The 20,785-nt window shown below is 48.3% G+C and overlaps 1 protein-coding gene across 1 annotated transcript in view; it reads right to left on the reverse strand.

The window, feature by feature from the left end:
- Positions 1–10,536: 10,536 nt before the first annotated feature.
- Positions 10,537–20,785, reverse strand: part of LOC133372351 (potassium/sodium hyperpolarization-activated cyclic nucleotide-gated channel 2-like) — a 31,594-nt gene continuing 21,345 nt past the window's right edge. Inside the window, exons 3-8 of the mRNA XM_061600840.1 lie at positions 15,726–15,887; positions 14,546–14,764; positions 13,941–14,087; positions 13,338–13,578; positions 12,664–12,828; positions 10,537–12,088 (exon numbers count right to left, since the gene is read on the reverse strand). Of these exons, the coding sequence (XP_061456824.1) occupies positions 11,055–12,088; positions 12,664–12,828; positions 13,338–13,578; positions 13,941–14,087; positions 14,546–14,764; positions 15,726–15,887 (1,968 nt within the window). The 3' untranslated portion in view covers positions 10,537–11,054. The remainder of the gene's footprint in view (positions 12,089–12,663; positions 12,829–13,337; positions 13,579–13,940; positions 14,088–14,545; positions 14,765–15,725; positions 15,888–20,785) is intronic.

Below are 20,785 nucleotides of genomic sequence, written 5' to 3' on the forward strand. Positions count from 1 at the left end.
TCAGGACTTTCCCCAGCCCATTCGCCCATCTTCACACCTCCTCAAGTGCTTTTGTGTTTCCTTGAACTATGATCATGTCTCCTGCTTACCTGGATGGAGAGGCGTGTGAGTGTGTGTGTGTGTGTGTAGAGGCTACCGTACAGCACAAAGATAATTGCTCCATCCACTTTTGCCTCTGTCCATGCCCACCACTGGCATGTGGTCCCCGGAAACGTGCCCAGAAAAGAATGCGGCCCTCAAGCTGAAAAAAAAAGTTCCCTACCCTTGAAAATAGAGGACTCTCCTCTGTAAAGTAGGGGGCACATCCACCAGAGCAGTTGATGGGGAAGACCTTTCATTCCCAGAGGGCTGCTGCCAGTCAGAGCAGGCCATATCAGGCTCAGTGGGCAAAACCATCCTCTCTTGCAGAAGCAACACTGCCTTATCCCAGATCAGATTGTTATCCTGCTGCATCTTCCGCTTCTGACACAGTCTTGCGGATAATTAAAATAGGGTCTGAGCTTCTCAATCAACCAAAGAAAGCGCTTCTCCAGAGCCCTACTTTCCCACCCCTCCATCTCCCCCCCCAAAAAATACCCTGGTTATTTCATTTAATGGCTGGCTTGCTGTGCAAGAGGGACAGAAGTTTAATCTTGGGGAGGCAAAACATCTGATTGGGTAGGGAAGTGTTTTCAGCCCCAAGGGCCGCAGTCTCTTCTGGACAAACTGCCGGGGGCCATTGGCCAGAGGCAACAGCGAGCAGAGTGACAAATGCCAATTGTACCTTTGCATAGTAGGGTAGCTTCTGCACATATTCACGTGCCTCCATCAAATCCCATAGTCCTTCCTCAGTCTGTCCTGAATCTCCGGACATTCGGCCTCGTTGGGTGTCCACGAGTTGTAGAGTTATGAGAGCAAGATGAGAAAACGTTCTTTCGGAAAAATGCAAACTCGGTAGATTTCAGCTTTAAAAGCAAACTGAGTCGAACCTTTCCCTCCATCCTTGCAGAAGTGTTAAAATAGGACACACACATACCTCCAAAAATGATTCCCAAAAGCGTCCCATGAGGACTGAGCATGGAAAGGATCTTAAATCCCAGGAGACGTAGAGTGGCAGGGAGAAGGAAATGCAACCATCCCCGATTTTCTCCTAACTAAATCTGGACTTTCCCAACCCAGCGACACAGCAAATAGTTCTGGGTAGGGAAATTCCGGGTTTTAAGTCAGGAGAAACTCTGGGGAAGGCGGCGGTTGGCAGGGAATGTCAACGGGACAAGGGTGAATTTACGGGGCTGACATTACAGATGAAATGGAAGTCCAGATGAGCCCCCTGTCGTTGGCCAGACAGGGCAGCTTGCAAAGGCGAGAAGAGGAAGAAATGAAACAGAAGGGCAGTCAAAACAAAAACATGCTTGGATTAATTAACCAGGGAATCTGTTAAGAATATCATCCTCAGCTAATGATCTGCCAGTTACATTGAGAAAAGCGAGTGTCTTTCCCCCCCCACACACAATATCTATCCTGCAATTAAATTGTCTTTAGTTGTTTTTCAGAAAAACATTCTAATTCTGCCCCAGTTGAAATAAATCTCTTTAAGAATCCAGGCCGTTCTCTAGGTGAACTTTTTTCAGCCTAGGGGCCACATTCCCTTCTGGGAAAACTCCTGGGGGGGGGCACAGACCAGAGTGGACAGGGCAACCAATTTTAAATGTTACCTGTGTGCAACAGGCTCGTTTCTATATGCATCTGCAAACCCCCTCTGTTCTCTATCCAGGAAAGGATAGAGGTGGGATCACCAAGAACCTTCTGAAGTGCTCCTGCAGAGTAAAAGGAAGTGAGTCAGCCATTCAGAAGACTCTTCTCAGCAGCTAAAACTCTCCCCTTTCGTGCCGATTGGCTCCTAGGGAGAAGGCATTAATAAGGATCTCATTTTCAACCCAGTAGCAAAAAAATGGGGAGGGAACATAGATGTGACTATCATGAAGAGACCCTGCACTTTTGAACTGGCCACTACAGTACTGGGGAGGGGTGTGTGCATGCCAAAATTATAAATACAAATAATATGCACAATCAAATTGATATAGTTCAGATATATAAAAAACAAATCTAAATGAAATCTGCAATAAGTAGTTACTAGGTGCAGGATTCTTGCAAATTCTGTCTTTTTTAAAAAATAAAATAAAATCAGGTTTCTAGTCCTTATGGTAGAAAAGGTATGTTTGAACGTACATAGACAATATACACTAGTTATCTTGGAAGCTGGATAAGATTTTTAGTGGACACGAGGTGGGGAGGGAAGGCTTTTATACCTCCACCCAGATCCCTTCACAACTCACCCAACTAGGATTTTGTGTGTGAGAGAGAGAATCAATCATACAAAATAAATAAGCAAAGTTATGCAACTTCAAATCATGTATACAGGCAGCAGATTAGAGTTCTTCTCCCATAACCCAATTTGGATTACCCTGCTCCAGAATTTGACACACAGCCCCAACTTTCTTCAACAAGCACACTTCCTGTCTCATCCTTTGGGGGGGGGGCAGAAAATAGACAGTAAAAGGCACACTTCAGCTCTGCCATGTTTATTACACAGGATGGGTCCAGATGAACAGGTAGACTTTTTCTTTTTTGTCCACAGGAAAGAAAGCAGCCACGTTCGGATGAGTGAAAAAAAACCCCCACTCCCTCCACCATTCAAACATTTGGTCAGCATAGCCATAATCGGTTAATCGGTTGTACATTCAACATAAAAAAGGCGCAAGATTGGCGAGGGTTACTATTGCAAGGGGTTCACTTTGAAACATACAGCCTGTCCCCCCCCTCCATAAAGCACATCCAGTCACCTGTTCATGGAATGAGGTCTTTAGCAATTGGCTGTCAGTCATTTACACTGACCTTTTGGCAGGGGGAGGAATTATATGCAATCAGGACCTCCTTAGGATTCAGAAGTTCCAGCGGAGTTTTTTTCCCACAGACCAGAAGAAAACATAAAAGACTGGACACAACAAAAATGGGTGCCTGTAGGGCAGAGGTGACCTGGGGGGGGGGGTTAAACTGAGGTTTAGGGGACTTTTTGTTGTTGTTGCAAGGGACAAGGGGGAAGAGAGTTTAAGGCAATACACAGCAAGGTTCAAAGGCTTGGATAAATTCAGTCCTAAGCATGGCTTACTCAGAAGTAAGCCCCATGGATTTACAACTTAGTAAGGGCCATAGCCTATCTTGCAAACACACACACACACAGAGTGCATTTTAAGAACATTTCATATATTCCGCATTTTTAACAATTCTCATTCTCAGCTGCAACCCACTGGTAGAACAGTACTGGCCCACTGTCTTCAGACTGTAAGCTCCTTGAGGGCAGGGACCCACCAACATTGCCTATGCAAGCCAGCAAAGTGCCACATATAAGGAAAACCACCTAAAACCAGATGCTCCAACTCTCCGTATTTTCAGTGGTGCTATACCAGGTTAAAAGGCTGTCCGTATATTGCCTTTGGGGGAGAGATTGAGGATGCCTTATAGATTATTTAGGCCCTCTCCTCCATCCCCCACCCCCAGGTCTCTGGAAGTTAATGATCTCAGGCTGGAAGCACACTTGATTTGCCAATATGTATAATATATAACCCTAATTTCACAGCAACAATCTGAAGCAGAGGAACAGCAGAAGGGAGGCAGAGCTTGACCCTGCTCACCGCCACTTGCTTAACCCTCCTCGCCATCCCTTATTTCCCCCACCCTCCCCTAAATTGTTTCTCACTCTTGCAGGCTCCAGATGCACTCCCACGATGGTTTCATTGTGTTCACGACAAGGGAATCCTTGATATTTGCAGATGTTCGTGCCCTTTTAAATTATATTCCTATGATGTGCAGACTCACAGATGGCAAACAAAAGTGGCTCCTGTGAGCCCTGCCAGGTTGCCATCCATTATTAGATGGTCTGAAGATCTCACTACCCTTCTTAACGTTTGAACGTATGTCAATCTCATTTGGCTATCTATTTTGACTGCTTATATGATGCTTAAATTAGGATTGACGGGTTAATTCTTATTGCTGATGTGAGCTGATGTTGTTTCTCCAGAGATTACTGAATGGACAGCAACACAGAAATCTGCCCTTATACCAAGTGAAACAGTTTGCCTCGTGATATAAGCCAGCATTGCTGACTCTTGATGGCAGAGGTTTTAACATTCCAAAAATGTTAGATGATGGTCAAATGGGGATGATCATGAAGCGAGGTGGAGAAGCGTACCTCTAAAACCATTCTTCCCCAACCTGGCACCTTCCAGATATTTTGGACGACTACAGCTCCATCAGCCACGGGCACAATGTTGGAGAAAGCTGTCCCAGGCCCAAAAGGTCAGGATTACACACTGTAGTAGAGCAAAGCCCAGCTGGCTGGCCTCTCATTCTACCCAACCCAAACGCCATGCAATTTTTACACACGAGCAATGCTATCACTCCACTGGGCATGGAAACGCACACACACTCACACACACAGAGTTACAAAGACACAGGCAAAACACGTTCATATACAAATGTGAGCACAGACACCCCTCGCACAGGCAGGCAGACACAAGAGGCTCAAAGAGATTGTTACAAAGCCAAGGCTGGATTATTATTACACAAAAGCAAGGAGGTGGGCCTGGCAAAGCTGAGCTCTGGCAGGCAGTGGGCATCCTTGGGAGTCAATTCTAGTGATCCTTTATCTCACCGCCACCCCCTTACTAAAAGCAGGAACATAAGAAGGAAGGAGTAAGGAGAGGCGACTGTGGAGGAGAAAGAAGCATTCACACCTTTGCAAATGAACACTGGGAGTAAAGCCTCAATGCATGTCACAAGTGACCTGGAAAAAAAAGGGAGGGGACAGATAGAAAGGCAATCTATTCGTCCCTCTGCTGATTCCTCCTCTAAAGTATTTGTTGTTTTTGAAGGCTTTGCTCCTCCCCTCCTTCCCTTCTCTTCCTGTCTTTGTTCTCAGTTAGTGAGCAGCGGCTCCTTGAGTGGAAGCCACATGGCTGCTTCAGCATGTATGACTTCACCTCTTTGCGGTAATAAAGTTTCTTTGTTCTCTCTTAAGGTTCTTTGTTCTTTCAATTACCAGTCTGAACAGACCAGTCATTCCTGCACTCCTTTACAATATCTATCCACCAAAAACTCTTAACATACAAAGCCAACCCACATGATTGAAAAGGCTCCTCTGGATGACCGGTTTATTCAGCATTCACCCCGATTTGCTAAGGGTGCTTACACGTCTTCCCGTGAAGCATCCGTTCATCCTTGCTCAGTGCATTTTCCTTGTCACTTTGCAAACCGCAAAAAGACTGCCATTGCTGTTTTTCAAGTGGATTTCTGGCACCAAGGAGGCAGAGCTTTTAATCCACTTTCACTGTGCAAACCTAAAGTTTTGGTCCGCGTTGGAATCCATCCCACAAAACAGGGACAGTCCAGAAGCAGGGATGGAAGGATCTGTTAAACTCAGTTCTGTCTCTTATTTTTACCATCTCAAATTCAGTTCTCCCCATTTCGGCAGCAATTTGCATGGAAAAATATTCATGACAATCCTTCAGCATTTCAGTGCAAATTTCTCCTCATAAACACACGTTTGCACGCGGCCTTGACTCATACATGCATTTTTGCAAGCGATTCCTCCTAGTTGCAAGCGTTTTTGTGCCTTATCTTCACTAACATCCATTTTTGGAACACACTTCCCCCTGATCTATGTATATTTTGTAAACCTTGTTTGCTTGGAGAATGGCATTGCAAAACTCAGGTAAGTGCAAATTACGAAGGATGGTTGTGTTTGGAGTCCCATGTCGTTTCGGAAAGTGTGAATTTGATAAGATTCAGCTTGAAATGCAAACTGAATTGATTTGCTTCCCCCATCACTATCCAGAGATTTTGGCGAATCTGTGGCCCTTAAGATGTTATTGAACCCCCAAATGTCCTTAGCCCCGGCCAATGGGACAATAGGAGTTGTCATCTGACAATATCTAGAGGCATATTCCACACCCGTGGGTTACAGACTGTCAAGATTGAGGGGGGGGGAAGAAACCCGAATTCAAATCCCCACACAGCCACGAATCTCATTGGGTGACATCAGGCAGGTCACTGCCTCTCAGCCTACCTCACAGGGTTGTCGTGAGGATAACATGGGAAGGGATTAGAATTACAGATGCCGTTTCGGGCTCCTCGGAGGAAAGTCTGGATAGAGATGTAACTAAAAGCAACCATCCCTGTAATTTGAGCACTCAGGCACACTAGAATGACAGATAATAAACAAATCTAGATGCACAGACATAAAAATAAAGCAAAAGCCTCTGGGGAGGTGAAATTACCCGCCGTGGAAGAGCCATCCCTGGCCAGTCCCAGCTCATGCAGTGCTCCCCTTTCACAAACAACAGTTACGAGAGGGTGACATCAGACTCAGCCCCAGAATTCAGTGTCAGAACCTCTCTCACAAATGTCCACTCCTGGTTCCCCACCACCACACACAAGCTTTTATCATAATCTCAGCAGTTTATTTTTTGGGGGGGGGCTTGTTGTTGTGATTGTCAGAATCAGAAACTCCTCGGCCAGCGATCCACAAGTCGAGCCAGACCTACCTTCCGCAATCCACTCCTGATCTGAAGAGACGGTAATGGAGTCACTTGTAAAACAACTTCTGAACATTCATTCATTCAGAAGAATTCAAGAACCTGAGAAAAACCATTATATGAAGAAGATAATGTGCACATTGGATGTACTTTGATTCAATACTAATAACAACAACAACAATTGTCATGGGTCTTGATTGCCATCTAGAGGCACAGTGCAAACAGTGCCCTTTGGAACGTTCTCCCCCCCCCTCTTAGGACTGAGCATGCTCAGTGTGCACAGAATGCTGACTACTGAGAAAAGGAGGGAAACACAAAAATCCTTGGGGGGACGGAATGGAGTATCCTGGAAGTGAGAATGGCTGGCTCCCTAAACAGGAGCACCCGACGCTGCAACATTTTGTTGCAAGCCCCACTTTTACGAGTACAACATTAGCTTTGCGCACCTTGATACTACAGATCAAGGATTTTAACAAACTACTTTTTAAATATATAATAATAAATTAACCTGATTGCCATTGCAATTGTTAAGCAATTGGCCATCAGAAATCATCCAGAGATCTACCAGCACATTCCAATCTAGTGCTCCTGTTCTCCATCTAGACAATGATTTGTGAAATTTTCCCCCCTCCCAGAAACATGCAAGGAGATCCCTTTGAGTGAAGCACAATGCTTCCCCATCCAAGGCACTGCCCCCCCGCCGATTTTCTTATCTCCATCTGTGGCCCATTCAGCTTGATGTATTTGTTGCCATTTTAAAAAATGGAAGAAGCACAGACAGCTGTGGGTGTATTTGGAGTTACCATATTGCACTTGGAAAAAGGAAGTATACTTTTTAAAAATAAAAAAGTAGCGCAGCAGCGGGGGAGTATGGAAGAAAGACTCCATCCACCCTTCTCCGAGGATGCCAATACGTTTCCTCTTAAGAATTCACTCCTCCACCCACAGAGTCGGCATTTGTAGCTAGCATGGCACTGGCAATGAACATTTGGGCATCATTTCAAACTTGACAATGCCTTCTGCTTCCAGAATGAAGGCAGTTTTTTAAAGATTTATATCTCAGGGTAAGTACATGTCATGTTAGTTGCATAGCTCTGCCTTTAAGTGCCTGCAATTCGCCTCGCCAGAAAAGATCCCATTCCTCTGACAATCCAAATTGTAAGTGGGGGGCTGCAGGCAGGGGGAAAACTAAAGGGTTAAAGTCCCCCAACCCCCATACTAGGGTCCCAACCCGGACAAAACAAACACATACTCCCTGTACTTAAAGGTGGAACTAAGTCCCCACCCACACTATACATTTAAGGCAATATAATGCCACTTTAAATCATGGCTTCCCCCAGAGAATCCTGGGAACTATAGTTTGTTCAGGGTGCTGGGATTTGTTAGGAGACCCCTGTTCCTCTCACAGAGCTAAAATTCCCAGAGTGATTTAACAATCCCTCTTTCCCAGCGAACTCTGCGAACTGTAGCTCTGAGAGGTGAAGAGGGGTAGTGCCCAAGCAGCACCCTTAAAAACTAGAGTTCCCAGGATTCTTTGGGAAAGCCATGCCTGTTTAAAGTGGTATGATACTGCTTTAAAATGTACAGTGCAGATGGAGCCCAAGTTTGCAGTCCTGTGTGGTTTGGCCTCAACACACCATCGTTTGTGCAAACACTGCCTAATTTTGAGAAATGTATGCCCAGATGAACCCATCACTCCTTGGTCAAAGGGTCTAAGACCTGACGTGCTGGACAACACTAAGAGGTTCTCTTAGAACGGCCAGCCAAATGCCCCCCCCCCGGCAGGGGGAAGCCCACAAGGCTTGAAAGGAACATCCCTATAGTTTCTCTCCAGCTTCTATTGTTCAGAGGTAGACTGCTTCTGAAGAGGGAAGTTCCATTAGCCGTTGCTATAAAACCCTTTTTTGCTGTCTCTCCTCTCCCCAAACATTTATCTGCAGAAAATGAAAAGCAACTGAAGGAGACAGGAAAGAAGCATTTGCCCCACTCTTCCCTGATTCAAAATTTAAGATTTTCCCAGATTTTTCCCTCCTTGCAAAGCTTTATCACAGAACAGACATGGAAAAGCAGATCTGGCCCACAGATTTACTACAGGAAGAGTGGGAGCAACGTTCAGTTCCCCCCACTCCTGCAAACTCTCCTCTTCCAGATTCTCCCCCCCGTAGATTTAACCTGTGGGCACTCTGCATGTGCCTAGGAACACACTCCTCTCCAGCCAGTTGGCATAAAGTTAGGAACATAGGAAGCTGCCCTTATACTGAGTCAGACCATTGGCCCATCTAGCTCAATACTGTCTACACTGACTGGCAGCAGTTCTCTAGGGTTTCAGACAAGGAGTCTCTCCCAGACCTACCTGGAGATGCCATTGGGGACTGAACGTGGGACCTTCTGCATGCAAGGCAGGCCCTCTAATGCTGGGCTTTGGCCCTTCCCAAAGTTTGGGGTCTGAGATGTTTTTCTAAAGCCACATCTCAGGTTTTCCCAATTTAGGCAAAACTTGGCTCAAAATTAAATGGAAATCAGGGCAAAGAGAGGGGCAGCAGCAAGGTGCAGTGGCAATAGTAATAATAATAATAAATACTTTGCCTCTGTCTTGAGGCTCTTGGCCCACACCACCTTCCCCCCAAAGGCCTGTGAGGTAGGTTAAGTATTACTACCGCCCATTTTCCAGACGGGAAAACTGAGGGACAGAAAGGTGAAGCAAGACGTTTCCCTCAGCCTGAACTGGGGAGGGAAAGTGAAGGAGGCAGAGGGCCCTACCTTGTAATCACTGGCCGTCCCCAAGGGGAAGAGGGAGGTGGGAGGAACGATCTTCTGATTTCCCCAACATGAACCGAGAACTAGGATGTGTGAGAGCAAAAACGGCGCTGCAAATCTCTAAATTGCTAGGAGGAAGGGTGGGATATAAATCAAATAATAAATGAATAAATAAAATTAAACAGCCTGCTGGCCTTTGATGGGCCACTGGCCAGATCAAGCAGCCCAGCTAACGTATGCCCTTAACTCTAATCGTCCCTAACCACTGGCTATGCTGGCCACTGGAGCTCCCAGGAGTTGGAGTCTAGCAACCTCTGGGAGGTGAAAAAGACGAGCCCTACTGGGTGAAAATGCCAGTCCATCTAGCCCAGAATCCCACTTAGGGGCCGAACAGCTGATGCTTCTGAGCAGTCCAGAAAGCAGGCGATGAACAGCCCTCCACAACAGCTCCCCGGCTCCAAGAAATTAGGAGTCAGTAGTATGCTGCCTTCAGACATGAAGGTTCCATCACATCCGACGGCTTCAGATGAGGCCGCAGCCTCTGCGAACTAGCCTAAGTCCACCACCACCGCCTTTTTGTTTTAAAGCCTCCCACAACTTTTTGCCACAGCGGCAGCAAATGAAAACCACACCAACAACCGTGCAAACCAACAGGACAAGGCCGCCGACAGAACTGCCCGTCCTGAATTTTGGCCTAACCTTGTGGCGGTGAGTTCCGCACGTTTCTAACGACAGGGTCGCAGGAGGAAGGCACTCGAAGGCAAAGAAAAGGAGGCGACGCGCCAGCGAGGCAAAACAGACAAAGCGATCGCCAGGTATTGGAGGCCGCCAGAGAACTGACACACACACACACAAGGTGCCCTAAACGCTGCACCCCAGATTTAATAACCCACCCGACGTCTTTTAGCGGACAACTTTTCACAAGACAGAAAAAGGACAATAGTTGGCAAAGTGGGGGCCCCACCCTGGGGGTACTCTCTCTTCTGAACAGCCTTCCCCAAACACAACAATCGCCTTACTTCACCCTATCTCCTCCCTCCCCCACAAAAAAATAAATTCCCATCCTTTTGGGATCAGCATGGAACATGGGCATATAAGGCTCTGAACATGTGGTTTTATCATATATATATATATCTATAATTATCATTTTTTTCGATATGTATATATATATATATATGTATATATATATGTATATATTTTACACGTATTGGATAAGTTGCACAATAATCTAGATATGGCTTTCGGTGGTACAGTCCTAGCAGGATGAGGTGAGATGGACGTAAGATGACCACAGGAGTCCGGAGCCAAACTTTGGTCAGGAACAGCTTCACACGCAAACACACACGCACGGCACCCTCTCTTCTGGCTAGAGGAGTGCCCCCCTTCCATACACACACACACAACTTTTCCCCAGCTTCTCTAAGAGGCAGCTATCTGTGTATCCATCCACCCCTTTCTCCAAAGCAGGATGCAAAACCTCCCTGGGGGTCCCGCCTGATTTAGCGGCCAGCAACGGGGGACAACCCTGAGGGTCCTTAAACACACACTATTCATACCGCCAGTTTTGGAGAGCACGTAACGGTCAACATGAAAGAAAAGGAGCTGTGATGGAATCTGCGGTCCCGCTGCCTCATCGCCATCTCGTGCTGCCACATAGCTGAGGCTCTCATGGTGCGCACCCCTCGTACTTTCCCCACAATGCCCCCCTGCTGCTTAGGTCAAAGGTCACAAGTTGGAAGAGAGCCTGGATTTTGCTGGGTCCGTATCAGAGGCGCTAACTATGGAATCCTTGCGGGCGTTGCCCGAGTCCTGCTGACTGCCTGCTGTCGTTGCTCCCGGGTACGCGGCAGAGGCTGTGGGCATTGGGTGCGGCAGGCCCACGCGGGGTGGGGGGGCCTGTCCCCGTGGTGCAGCTTGAGGGGCGCTGCTAGAGCTCTGCGTCGAAGTGGCAGGCGACAAGGAGGTTGCGGATGCCCCCTGCCCCGGCGCGATCGAAGCCGCGGACTCTCGGGCCGAGGTTGGGGGGCTCCGGCTCATGCTCTGGGAGACGCCATGTGGGAGGGAGGGCTGGGATGCCGAGAGCGGCCTGGTCTCCTGGCTGAGGCTGCTGGTGTGAAGGGCCTGTGTGCTTTTGTGGGCCGCCAGCCGCTGCGGCGAGCCGGGCGGCTTCTGCTGAGTTAGCGAGAGCTGGGAACCCGACTGACCCTTGGCGCCCCCGTAGGGGAACGTCCGAGTGGTGTGAGGGCTCTGGGAGGGTGGGCTGGACACCCCCGGGGGGAAACGGCTGGCGGAGGAAGCGGGCGGCGGCTGCTTCAGCTGTTGCTGCTGTTGCAAAACGACATTCGGCTGTTGGACATTTTGGTGCTGCGGCTGAAGGTTGCCCTGTTGCAGATTCAGCTGCTGCTGCTGGTGATGTTGTTGCAGCAGGACTGGGGAGATGGAGAAGGGCCCGGGGACACCCCCCTGGCACTGCAGACGCCGCAACATCCGGGGCGAGCCCAGGCCCATCGGGCCGACCATTGGGCTGGCCATCTGGGGGCAGAAGCTCATGGCCACCGCCTGCTGGAGCGTGGCGATGGCGGAGGTCACCTGGGGCTGGGCCGGCGTGTACATGGCCATGTGTGGCTGCAGCTCAGCCTGTTGGACCATCTCCCGGTCATACTTGACGATCTCCTGGATGATCTCATTCTCTTGGTTGTTGAAAACGCCCGAGTTGAGGTCATGCTGGACCTTGTGCAGTAAGATGGAATTCTTTTTGCCTGCGGAGGGAAAACGTGGTGGAGATGAGTGGTGTCACAATTAGTTGCGGCCTAAACCTGCTTACTCAAACCCAACCCATGGTTCCTCCTGCAAAAGCAGAGGTCGGGAGGCATCCAGATGTTGCTGGACTAGAATTTTCATCGTCACCCCTAGCTATTGGACGTGCTGACTGCTGGGTGTCTAACAACATCTGGAAGGCCAACAATTGCTGCCATTCCTGTTTAAGAGGCACTCCCTCTTTTTTCAGGAAGGAATGCTTCTTCAGAGTCCATTTTTCGCGGGCAGTAAGGAAAACCTCTTCTTAGATCAGGAATGGGGAACTCAGATGTTGCTAGACTGCAACTCCCATCATCCCTCGCTCTGTTGTCCTAATGCTCGACAAAAATATCCTCCCCCATCATCATCCCAGCTGCTGTCAATAACGCAAAGTTACCCTTAAATATTCTAATTGCAGTATAAGGGCATCCCAGCTCAGAGAACCCACAGCATCATCCAGGGATGCATGCTTGCAGTTTCCAGGATCTGACTCTCATCGCTTGCAAGCACAGACTCCATCCCCACTCCGGTATGATACCTATGCGGTCGAGGCGATCAATGGCGACTGTTTCAAAAGCCCGCCGCATCATGGGGTACTCCTCCAAGACTTCGTTGAAGTTGTCCACCGAGAGGGAGTACAAACGGCAGTAGGTATCCGCCCGGACGCTCGCAGTTCGACGACCTCTCGTCAGTAGGCAAATCTCTGGAGGAAAAGATGAGGAAGTCATTAAAAACAAACCGCAGAACGGCATGGATTTCAACGGGATGATTTCCCTGTAAGGATTTAAGAGTCCACCATACAGGATCAGACCATAGGTCTACCTAATCCAGCATTTTCTTCCAACAGGAGACAACCAGATATCTCCAGGAAGCTGAAGACTATTACTAAATGGGAGGTAGATATGGACAAGGTCCCCTAAGCTCTTTCCTGCTCTGCATTTGCCCTGGAGAACAGCAGCCAGCTAAAGAAGCCAGAAGGTTAGGTTGTCACTGGTGGGCCAGTTCCACCGAGGAAGCCCTGAAAGGGGAGTCACCAAAGGGGATTTCCCCTTTGGGATTCTCCTTCCAGGGGTGAAAGAGCAACCCTAAGGGGTTTTGCCACCTCTGACAGACAATGCAGGATGCCAGTCCATCTCTGACCTCTCATCTGCCGCCATGAGCCGTCCCCACCTGACCAGAAAGACATCAGGGAAAGGTCTCGGCCAAACCCACCTCCGAAGTAGGAGCCATCTGAGAGTTTCATCTCCTTGTTGCCCTTGGTGAGGACACTGACCACTCCATGCTGGATAAAATACATCTTCTTGCCAATGGTACCCTCGCGGATGATGTAATCGCCCGGCTGGAAGACCTCAAACTTCAGCTTGGTGAGCATGGCGGTGACGAAGTTGGGGTCGGCGTTGGCAAAGAGCGGCATGGAGGCCACCAGCTTCCGACAGTTGAAATTGACAATCTCCTGGAGAGCAACGGAGAAGAGAGGAGCAGAGCGGTAAGGGAGGCGACACCAGAGCCAAGGTGAGGTTCAGGGGGAATTGTTCTGCCGCGTGTAACCGAATGAGGTGGCAAAGTCCCGAAATGGGCAGAAAGGCATGTACCGCCTCAGACGGATCACTTTGCTCCTCTATGTGGGAAAACTCCTTGCAAATAGAAAGCTAAAACAAGAATGTGTGTGTGTGTGTGTGGAAAAACTCCTTGCAAGTAGAAAGCTAGCACAAGTGTGTGTGTGAAACAACTCCCTGCAAATAGAAAGCTAGCACAAGTATATGTTTGTCTATCTGTGACTTCTCTGTAAAAACTCAGGGTTGGGGTGACACTCACCTCTCGCAGAGGCTCATTCAGCTCCTCAAGGATGCTGTCCTCATCAAACATCTTGCCCTGGTAGCGGTGCTCATAGTAATCGTGGATCTTCTGGCGGAAGTCCGCGGGGAGCTTGTGGAAGGACATGTATTGCTCCACTTGCTTGTACTGTAGGAGATTGGGGGGGGGGAGAGAGAGAGAGAGGCAATGAACTGGCAGACATCTGACCCCTTACATTAATTACATCAGAAGAGAAAATCAAATGACATAGAAATGTAGAAAGCTGCCTTGTGCTGCATCAGAGTGAGCTATGGTCATTCTCCTAAACTAAGATTCTAGTCCTCATGGTTCTGAATAAAGAGATGGCTTAAACAGGAGACCTCAAAGGAGACCACGCCCCCTAGGTACTCTGTGTGTGTGTGTGTGTATACGTATATGTGTATGTACAAATATACATATATACACACACCCCTGGGCACCCAGAGCCCCTGAAACGGGGTGCGTGGCTGCCATTTAAATCTTAATGATGCTGAACTCCCCAAGGATGCTGTCCTCATCAAACATCCTTAGACACGGAAGACAATCCAGCGTGCGTGCACATGTCTTAGCGCCCCCTCGTCTCGTACCTTCTCCTGATATTGGCGCCGGGAGGAATCCAAGGACTGGATGAGGGCGGTGGCATGGCCGATGAACATGGCATAGCAGGTAGCCCCGACAATCATGCTCAACATGGTCAGCCAGATGTCCGTCATGCTTTCCGGCGCTTGGCGCCCGTAGCCGATGCACAGCATGTGGCTCATGGACTTGAAGAGGGCAAAGGAGTACAGCTCACTCCAGGAGTCGTTCTGGAACGGCGAGAGAGGCAGATCACTTTAGAAAAGGGATGGCTTAAGTGGGGGTATGGCCTGTTGAGAGTCCCAAGGGCCAGAGCAAGAGGGTTCGAGGGCCATTCGGTCCCTGGGTTTGAGTTCTATTGATGGAAAGTTATTTAGAAAGGGGTTGACACCAACTAAATTTTACTTGACAGGCAGCAGTGCAGTCACCCATGGTCTCAGGGGGTCTTAGTCCCTTACCTTTTTGAGAGCAGGGTCCCTATGTCTCCAGCGTCCCTTGAGCCAATCACCATGAAAGAGGAGTGTGTTGGCGACTGAGAAGAGTCTTTTACCTGCTTCCTTGTCCTGTCCTGCAGATTGGAGCTAATCAGAGTGAAAGAAGGTGCATCAGGCCCTGAGAAGACTCTTCTCAGTAGCTAACACTCTCCCCTTTCATGTTGATTGGCTCCTAGGGACGACTGCTGTTGAGAGAGAGAGCTGCTGCCAGTCAGTGTAGACAATACTGAGCTAGATGGATCAATGTTCTAAGCAGGGGTGTAGTCACCCAAGGTCTCAGGGGGTCTTAGACCCTTTACTTTTTTGGGAGCCAGGTCCTAGCAGGGCCCCTCTGGCTCCAGCATCCTATGAGCCAATAAGCATCAAAGGAGAACGGGCTGGTCACGGAGAAGATTTTTCTAACATGCTTCCTTGTCCTTCCTGGCTGATTGGAGCCAATCAGAGTGAAAGGAGGTGAGTCAGCCACTGAGGAGACTCTTCTCAGTAGCTAACAGACTCCCTGTTCATGCTGATTAGCCTGTTGTTGTGGGAGAAGGCGTTAACAAGGATCGAAAAGCAGAAAACAGTATTCAAAACCTGGCCAGATCATTCTCCAATCTTAGAAGGGTGCGTGGCTGTGATGGGGACGTGGTTGTGACTATCATGAAGGGATGCTGCACATCTGAATTTGCCTGGGGAGTCGCCCTCCCAAACTCACCACCATGCCGTTGATGGAGACCCAACAGTCGCTGGGGAAATCCTGAAGCATCGGCACAAGGAACTGGAGGCAGCCATCCCAGTGGCAGAGGAGCAGCATCATGCCAATGAGGTTGATGATCCGCATCACGGCGCTCGCCAGGTCATAGGTCATGTGGAAGATCTGCAATGAAAGGCGAGGAGAGCGTTAGCATCGAGGAGGGTCGCCGTCTCCGGGATGGCGTTGCTGTAGAGGAAACGAGGAAGAGCCAGGAAAGGGCCCCAGAGCCTGAGCTTTCATTAAAAAAAACAGCAAGCCTCTAGCCATCCTAGAAAGAAAGTTATGACGCAAAATGTGCAGGTAACCCTTCTAAGGGATTTCTGTGGAATGAGCCAGCCTGGCTGCTTCTGCCCGTCAGTGTTATTAGCCAATGGAGAAAGTCAGAGCTATGATGGATAAGTGATAAGCAATAGAAACCCCCAGGGTCCTAAAAACCTGCTGTTTTCCCCTCCCCTTTAGTGAACATTTCCTGCTTTGTCTCATTTTCTAGTAGTCCACAGTTTGCCCTTCTTTTTTCCCTAGCAACTTGAATGTATCTTTCCTGCAGTGGGCTTATCTGAGATCAGGTACTCCCTAGAAGTTATTTTCTGCAAATACGACTACACAGCAGGTGCTTTCATGAACTCAAGCCCACTTTGTCGAATGAATGGAGAAAAATCTTAGTTGGTGGGTATATAAAGGAGGAAACTGTAAGATGGGAGTGGAATGGCAACAAGATGCAAAAATTACAGTGAGTTATAATTTGAGTTCAAATTAATGTTAAATAGGCAAGCTTTTTATAGGAACAGATAATTTACTGTAGTGAAGAAACAGTCGTACATAGCACCGATATCCTGGCATTGGTAAGCTAAATTAACACATATAGTTTAATATTCCAATGTAGCGAAAAGGAATGAAATATGTATCCATTGGAAAGGAGTCAACAAAGGAATCTCAACAGCACACACCCATCAAATGCCATTAAAAGCTAAAGGAGTGAAAGAATCTATTTCCAGGGGTATCCTAAAAAACACTCACACAACCAGAAAAGAAGTCCATGCCTGATAAGGGCTCATCCTGTTGACACCCTCCTCACCTTGGAAGGTGGCGATGGAGGGAGGCACTGCTCTGTATAAGGCCTCTGAATACTGCGACAATTCAGGCAGCTTTTCAAGAAACGGCTGCATCAGGCCTGCAGCCGCAAGATCATTAAAGGTTCTCCTGGTATGTAAAGACTCTGTGTCAATATTTCGACCGTTTCACATGGAAGCAGGCAATTTTCTAGGATACTCGGCCCAAAGCCATTTCAACAGAATGTTCTTGGCACAATAAACAATGGTTTAGCTGTCCAGTAAACAATTGCTTATTGACCCAAATCAACAATAGTTATTTATTTATTTTGGAAGGTTGATAAACCACTCAGAGCTCTCTAAATGGTGCACTAATAAAACACAGCTAAAATGCACAAAACAATTTAAAAACAAATACATTTATAACGCCACCATCATTAAAACCCAGACAAATTCAGTAAAACTTCTAAAGCAAATATGGGTAACAAAATTACATGCTTCTTTCAAGTGGTATGCTGGAAAACTTCCAGAGTTTGTAAAACCACAGTTTCTCATTGCATCCAAAGCAGGAAACTGGCTTAACCTCCAACTACACACCAGGAAATCAAACTGGGATCAAACCATGGTCAGATATTACAGTATGCAAGCCGGAGGTTAAACCACAGTTTCTGAGTTTCATGGATGTTACCAGGAAACCGTGGGTTTAGCAAACCCCAGAAGCTTTTCTGTTACAGCATGTGACAGAATGGAAAAACATGCCACGGCACTCATTCTTGGTCCAGCAGATCTTGGGCAGGTCTCAGCGCCTGCCTACCACGTGTCGACCCCAGGTGTGGCGGAACTCTGCCAACGTTTTATGGTTTGACAAGTCAACCTGCGGGCATGAAGTAATCTGGCAATCGGGTAGACCAGGGAAGGGGAACTCTAGGCCTCTCTCTTGGGGCTCTCTCCAGGCCACCCCCTCTCTCCAAGCCACACCCCTCCCCAACATTGCCTCACACCTACTTTAAGTGCTTTGGCCTGGCTACGATGGGTCCTTGAACCCTTGTTTGCCTCAATGGAGGATAGAGAGGGATGTGTCACTGAGTGTGTACGTGTAGAAACCAGCCTACTGTACAAAGGGGGGGAATTACATTCATTGCTCCACCTACTTTTGCTTCTGGCCCCACCCGCAACTGGCATTTGGCCCCCAGAACATCACCTAAAAGGGAATGCGGCCCTTCAGCCGAAAAGAAGATGCTGCCAAGCTCTTGATTACGACTTTGGAAGCTTTCGGGGAACTCCATCTTCCCTTGGCTACTGGCCACGCTTGCTGTGGGGAGTTACAGTTCAGCCACATTTGGAGGGCCAAAGGCTCCCCGCAGCTGCTCTACATGATCCCGTGGTGCAAGAAGACAAGCATGAGTTTGGCGGCAGGGGAGGATATTCCTCCCTCATTGGGCTCAAGGGCTGACTGAGCGGTCTCCCGGTCTAGAAAGCAAAGACGCTGAGTCTCTGCAGGCGAGACAGAACGAGGGGCGCATGTGAAAGAAGCCCTGGTGCAAAGGTTTGGAGGGCCGATTTGTCTTGTGTTCCAGCAGCCGTTCCCCAACCCGGGTGCCTTCCAGCTGTTTTGGACTACATGACTGGGGAAGGCTGCACCACAGAGAGACCAAAGATCCAAACACACAGGAGGCTGTGCTAAAGCGGCCGTGCACAGCAAATTGTGTAACAACCCGGACACCCTTGGTGCTCTTAGACCATCATCCCAGTTAGCCCAGTTATCTCTCCATCTGACCGGTGGTCTCCCGTATTCCTGCTCCCCCCCCCCAAGATCCAGAGGAAGGCAGTTTGGAAAGCAAGTCTTCTATGGCACGGTTGAAAGAACCAGGTGAGTTCAGCCTGGAGAAGAGCTGGTTAAGGCGAGCGATCACAGAGGCCTTCCAAGATCTGAAAGGCTTTGTCAGGCAGAAGACGGCGCACGCCCCTTCTCTGTTGCTCCGGAGGGCAGGACTAGAACCAGATGGGTGGAAATGTCAGAGGCGGATTTCGGCTCAACATTAAGAAGAACTTCCTGACGGAACAGGCTGTTCAGCCACGGAACAGGAGGTGGCAAGTTTTTCTACAAAAGCTGCTGGATGACCATCTGTCAAAAGCTTCCTTCAAAATGTATACACCGCTTGATTGTGGAAAAGCCTCTAAGAGGCTTAACAAAACGATGATCAATAAAAGCAGTGAAAAGCGAGTCATTAAAAACATTTTTGAAAAAGATGAAGGAGATGAAAACGCAGCAGCATCCATGTGTCTAGACAGGCTTGCTTAAACAGAAATGTTTTAAGCAGGTGCTGGAAAGACTACAGCGAAGGCCCCTTCCTGTAGTCAACAGGCGGGGAGTTCCAAAGTATAAGTGCTGTCACACTAAAAGAGTGACTTCTTACAAGTGTAGAATGAGTATGTTGTGGCACCTGTAATGGGGCCAGTTCTGCAGAGTTGACAAGATGACGCAAAATTCCTGCAGTGGGCTGGGCTAGATGACCTCTACCAAGGAAACCATCCAATTCTTATTTATTTATTTATTTATTAGATTTATATCCCACCCTTCCTCCCAGTGATCCTTTAAACTGGAGACAACAGGGACGGACCCCCAGAACCTTGCAGATGTTACAGGTATGGCCTTATCAAGGGGGGGGGCATTCCATCCTCCACCTCAGCTCTACAAGAAGAGGCTACAGCAGGATTCGAACTGGCAACTGCAACTGTTCACAGAGAGTGACTCTCTCCCACCCCCGCCCCACACCGCCAAGGCTGCTTTGATTGCAGGCACCAGGGCGATGCAGAAAGAGCGCTCTGCAGAGGGAACATAAATCACAAAAGGCTCATCTTTTGATGAGGACATATTAATTGCTCTAGCATCCAATTTACCAGGTAATTACAAGCGGGGTCACGGGAGAGACAGCCTGTGCGAGGGGAGAGCTAAGTCGGCATCTGTGAACTCGCAAGGAGGGCACAGCATGGATTATGGCCCGGGGCTCAAGAGAGCAAGGAGAGAGTAGGTCGCGTTTACACCCCCACTGTGCTTTCTCCCGTTCGCCTCAAAGCTCACTGGGGCAGTTCTGGGGTGACTGGGTGTCATGTAAAGACAGGGTGAAACAACTGATATAAGACAGGGTCCATCTTTCAGGCTGTCCTCACTGCCAACCCCTCTCCTTCCTAGTCACCCCAGGGCCAGCATTAACCGCTGAAGTATTATTAATTAATCAATTAGTTAAATTTATATCCCCGCTCTTCCTCCCAGAAGGAGCCCAGGGCTGCAAACCAAACCACTAAAAACCCTCTAAAACATTTTTAAAACAAAATACTGTAAAACATTTTAAAACAAAACATCTTAAAATCATCTTTTTAAAAAAAAAAAAGCTTTAAAAACATCTTAAAAAGCCATTCCAACACAGATGCAGACTGGGATGAGATCTCTACTTAAAAGGCTTGTTGAAACAAGCTGCCATTGTCCCTTCTAGCTTCACGGGGCCTCCACTGACTGGCAGCGGCTCTTCAGGGTTCCAGACAGAAGACATCCCCACCTCTACCTGGAGATGCCATTGGGGATTGAATTTGGGACCTTCTGCGTGCAAAGCACAGACATACCGCTGAGCTACAGCCCTTTCCCTAAAGGTAACGTAAGGTTCTAGCCCTCATGGGTCTCTGAATAACAGAGTTGATTTAAACAGGAAGCTCCTTCCGCCCCCGAGTTAGAACATTGGTCTGTCTGGCTCAGTACTGTGTACGCTGGCTAGCAGCAATGATTCCCCAGGGTTGCAGGCAGGGGTCTTTCCCCCAGTCCTAGCTGCAAATGTCAGGGATTGAACTGGGACTTTCAGCATGCAAAACAGGTGCTCTACCAGTCATTCAACTAAGTTTTACTCAGAGTAGGCTCACTGAAGTTAATGACCCTAAGTTAGTCATGTCTATTAACTCTGAGTAGAACTAGCATTGCAT

Source organism: Rhineura floridana, chromosome 18 (genome assembly GCF_030035675.1).
Source record: "Rhineura floridana isolate rRhiFlo1 chromosome 18, rRhiFlo1.hap2, whole genome shotgun sequence".
NCBI classification, from domain to species: Eukaryota; Metazoa; Chordata; class Lepidosauria; order Squamata; family Rhineuridae; genus Rhineura; species Rhineura floridana.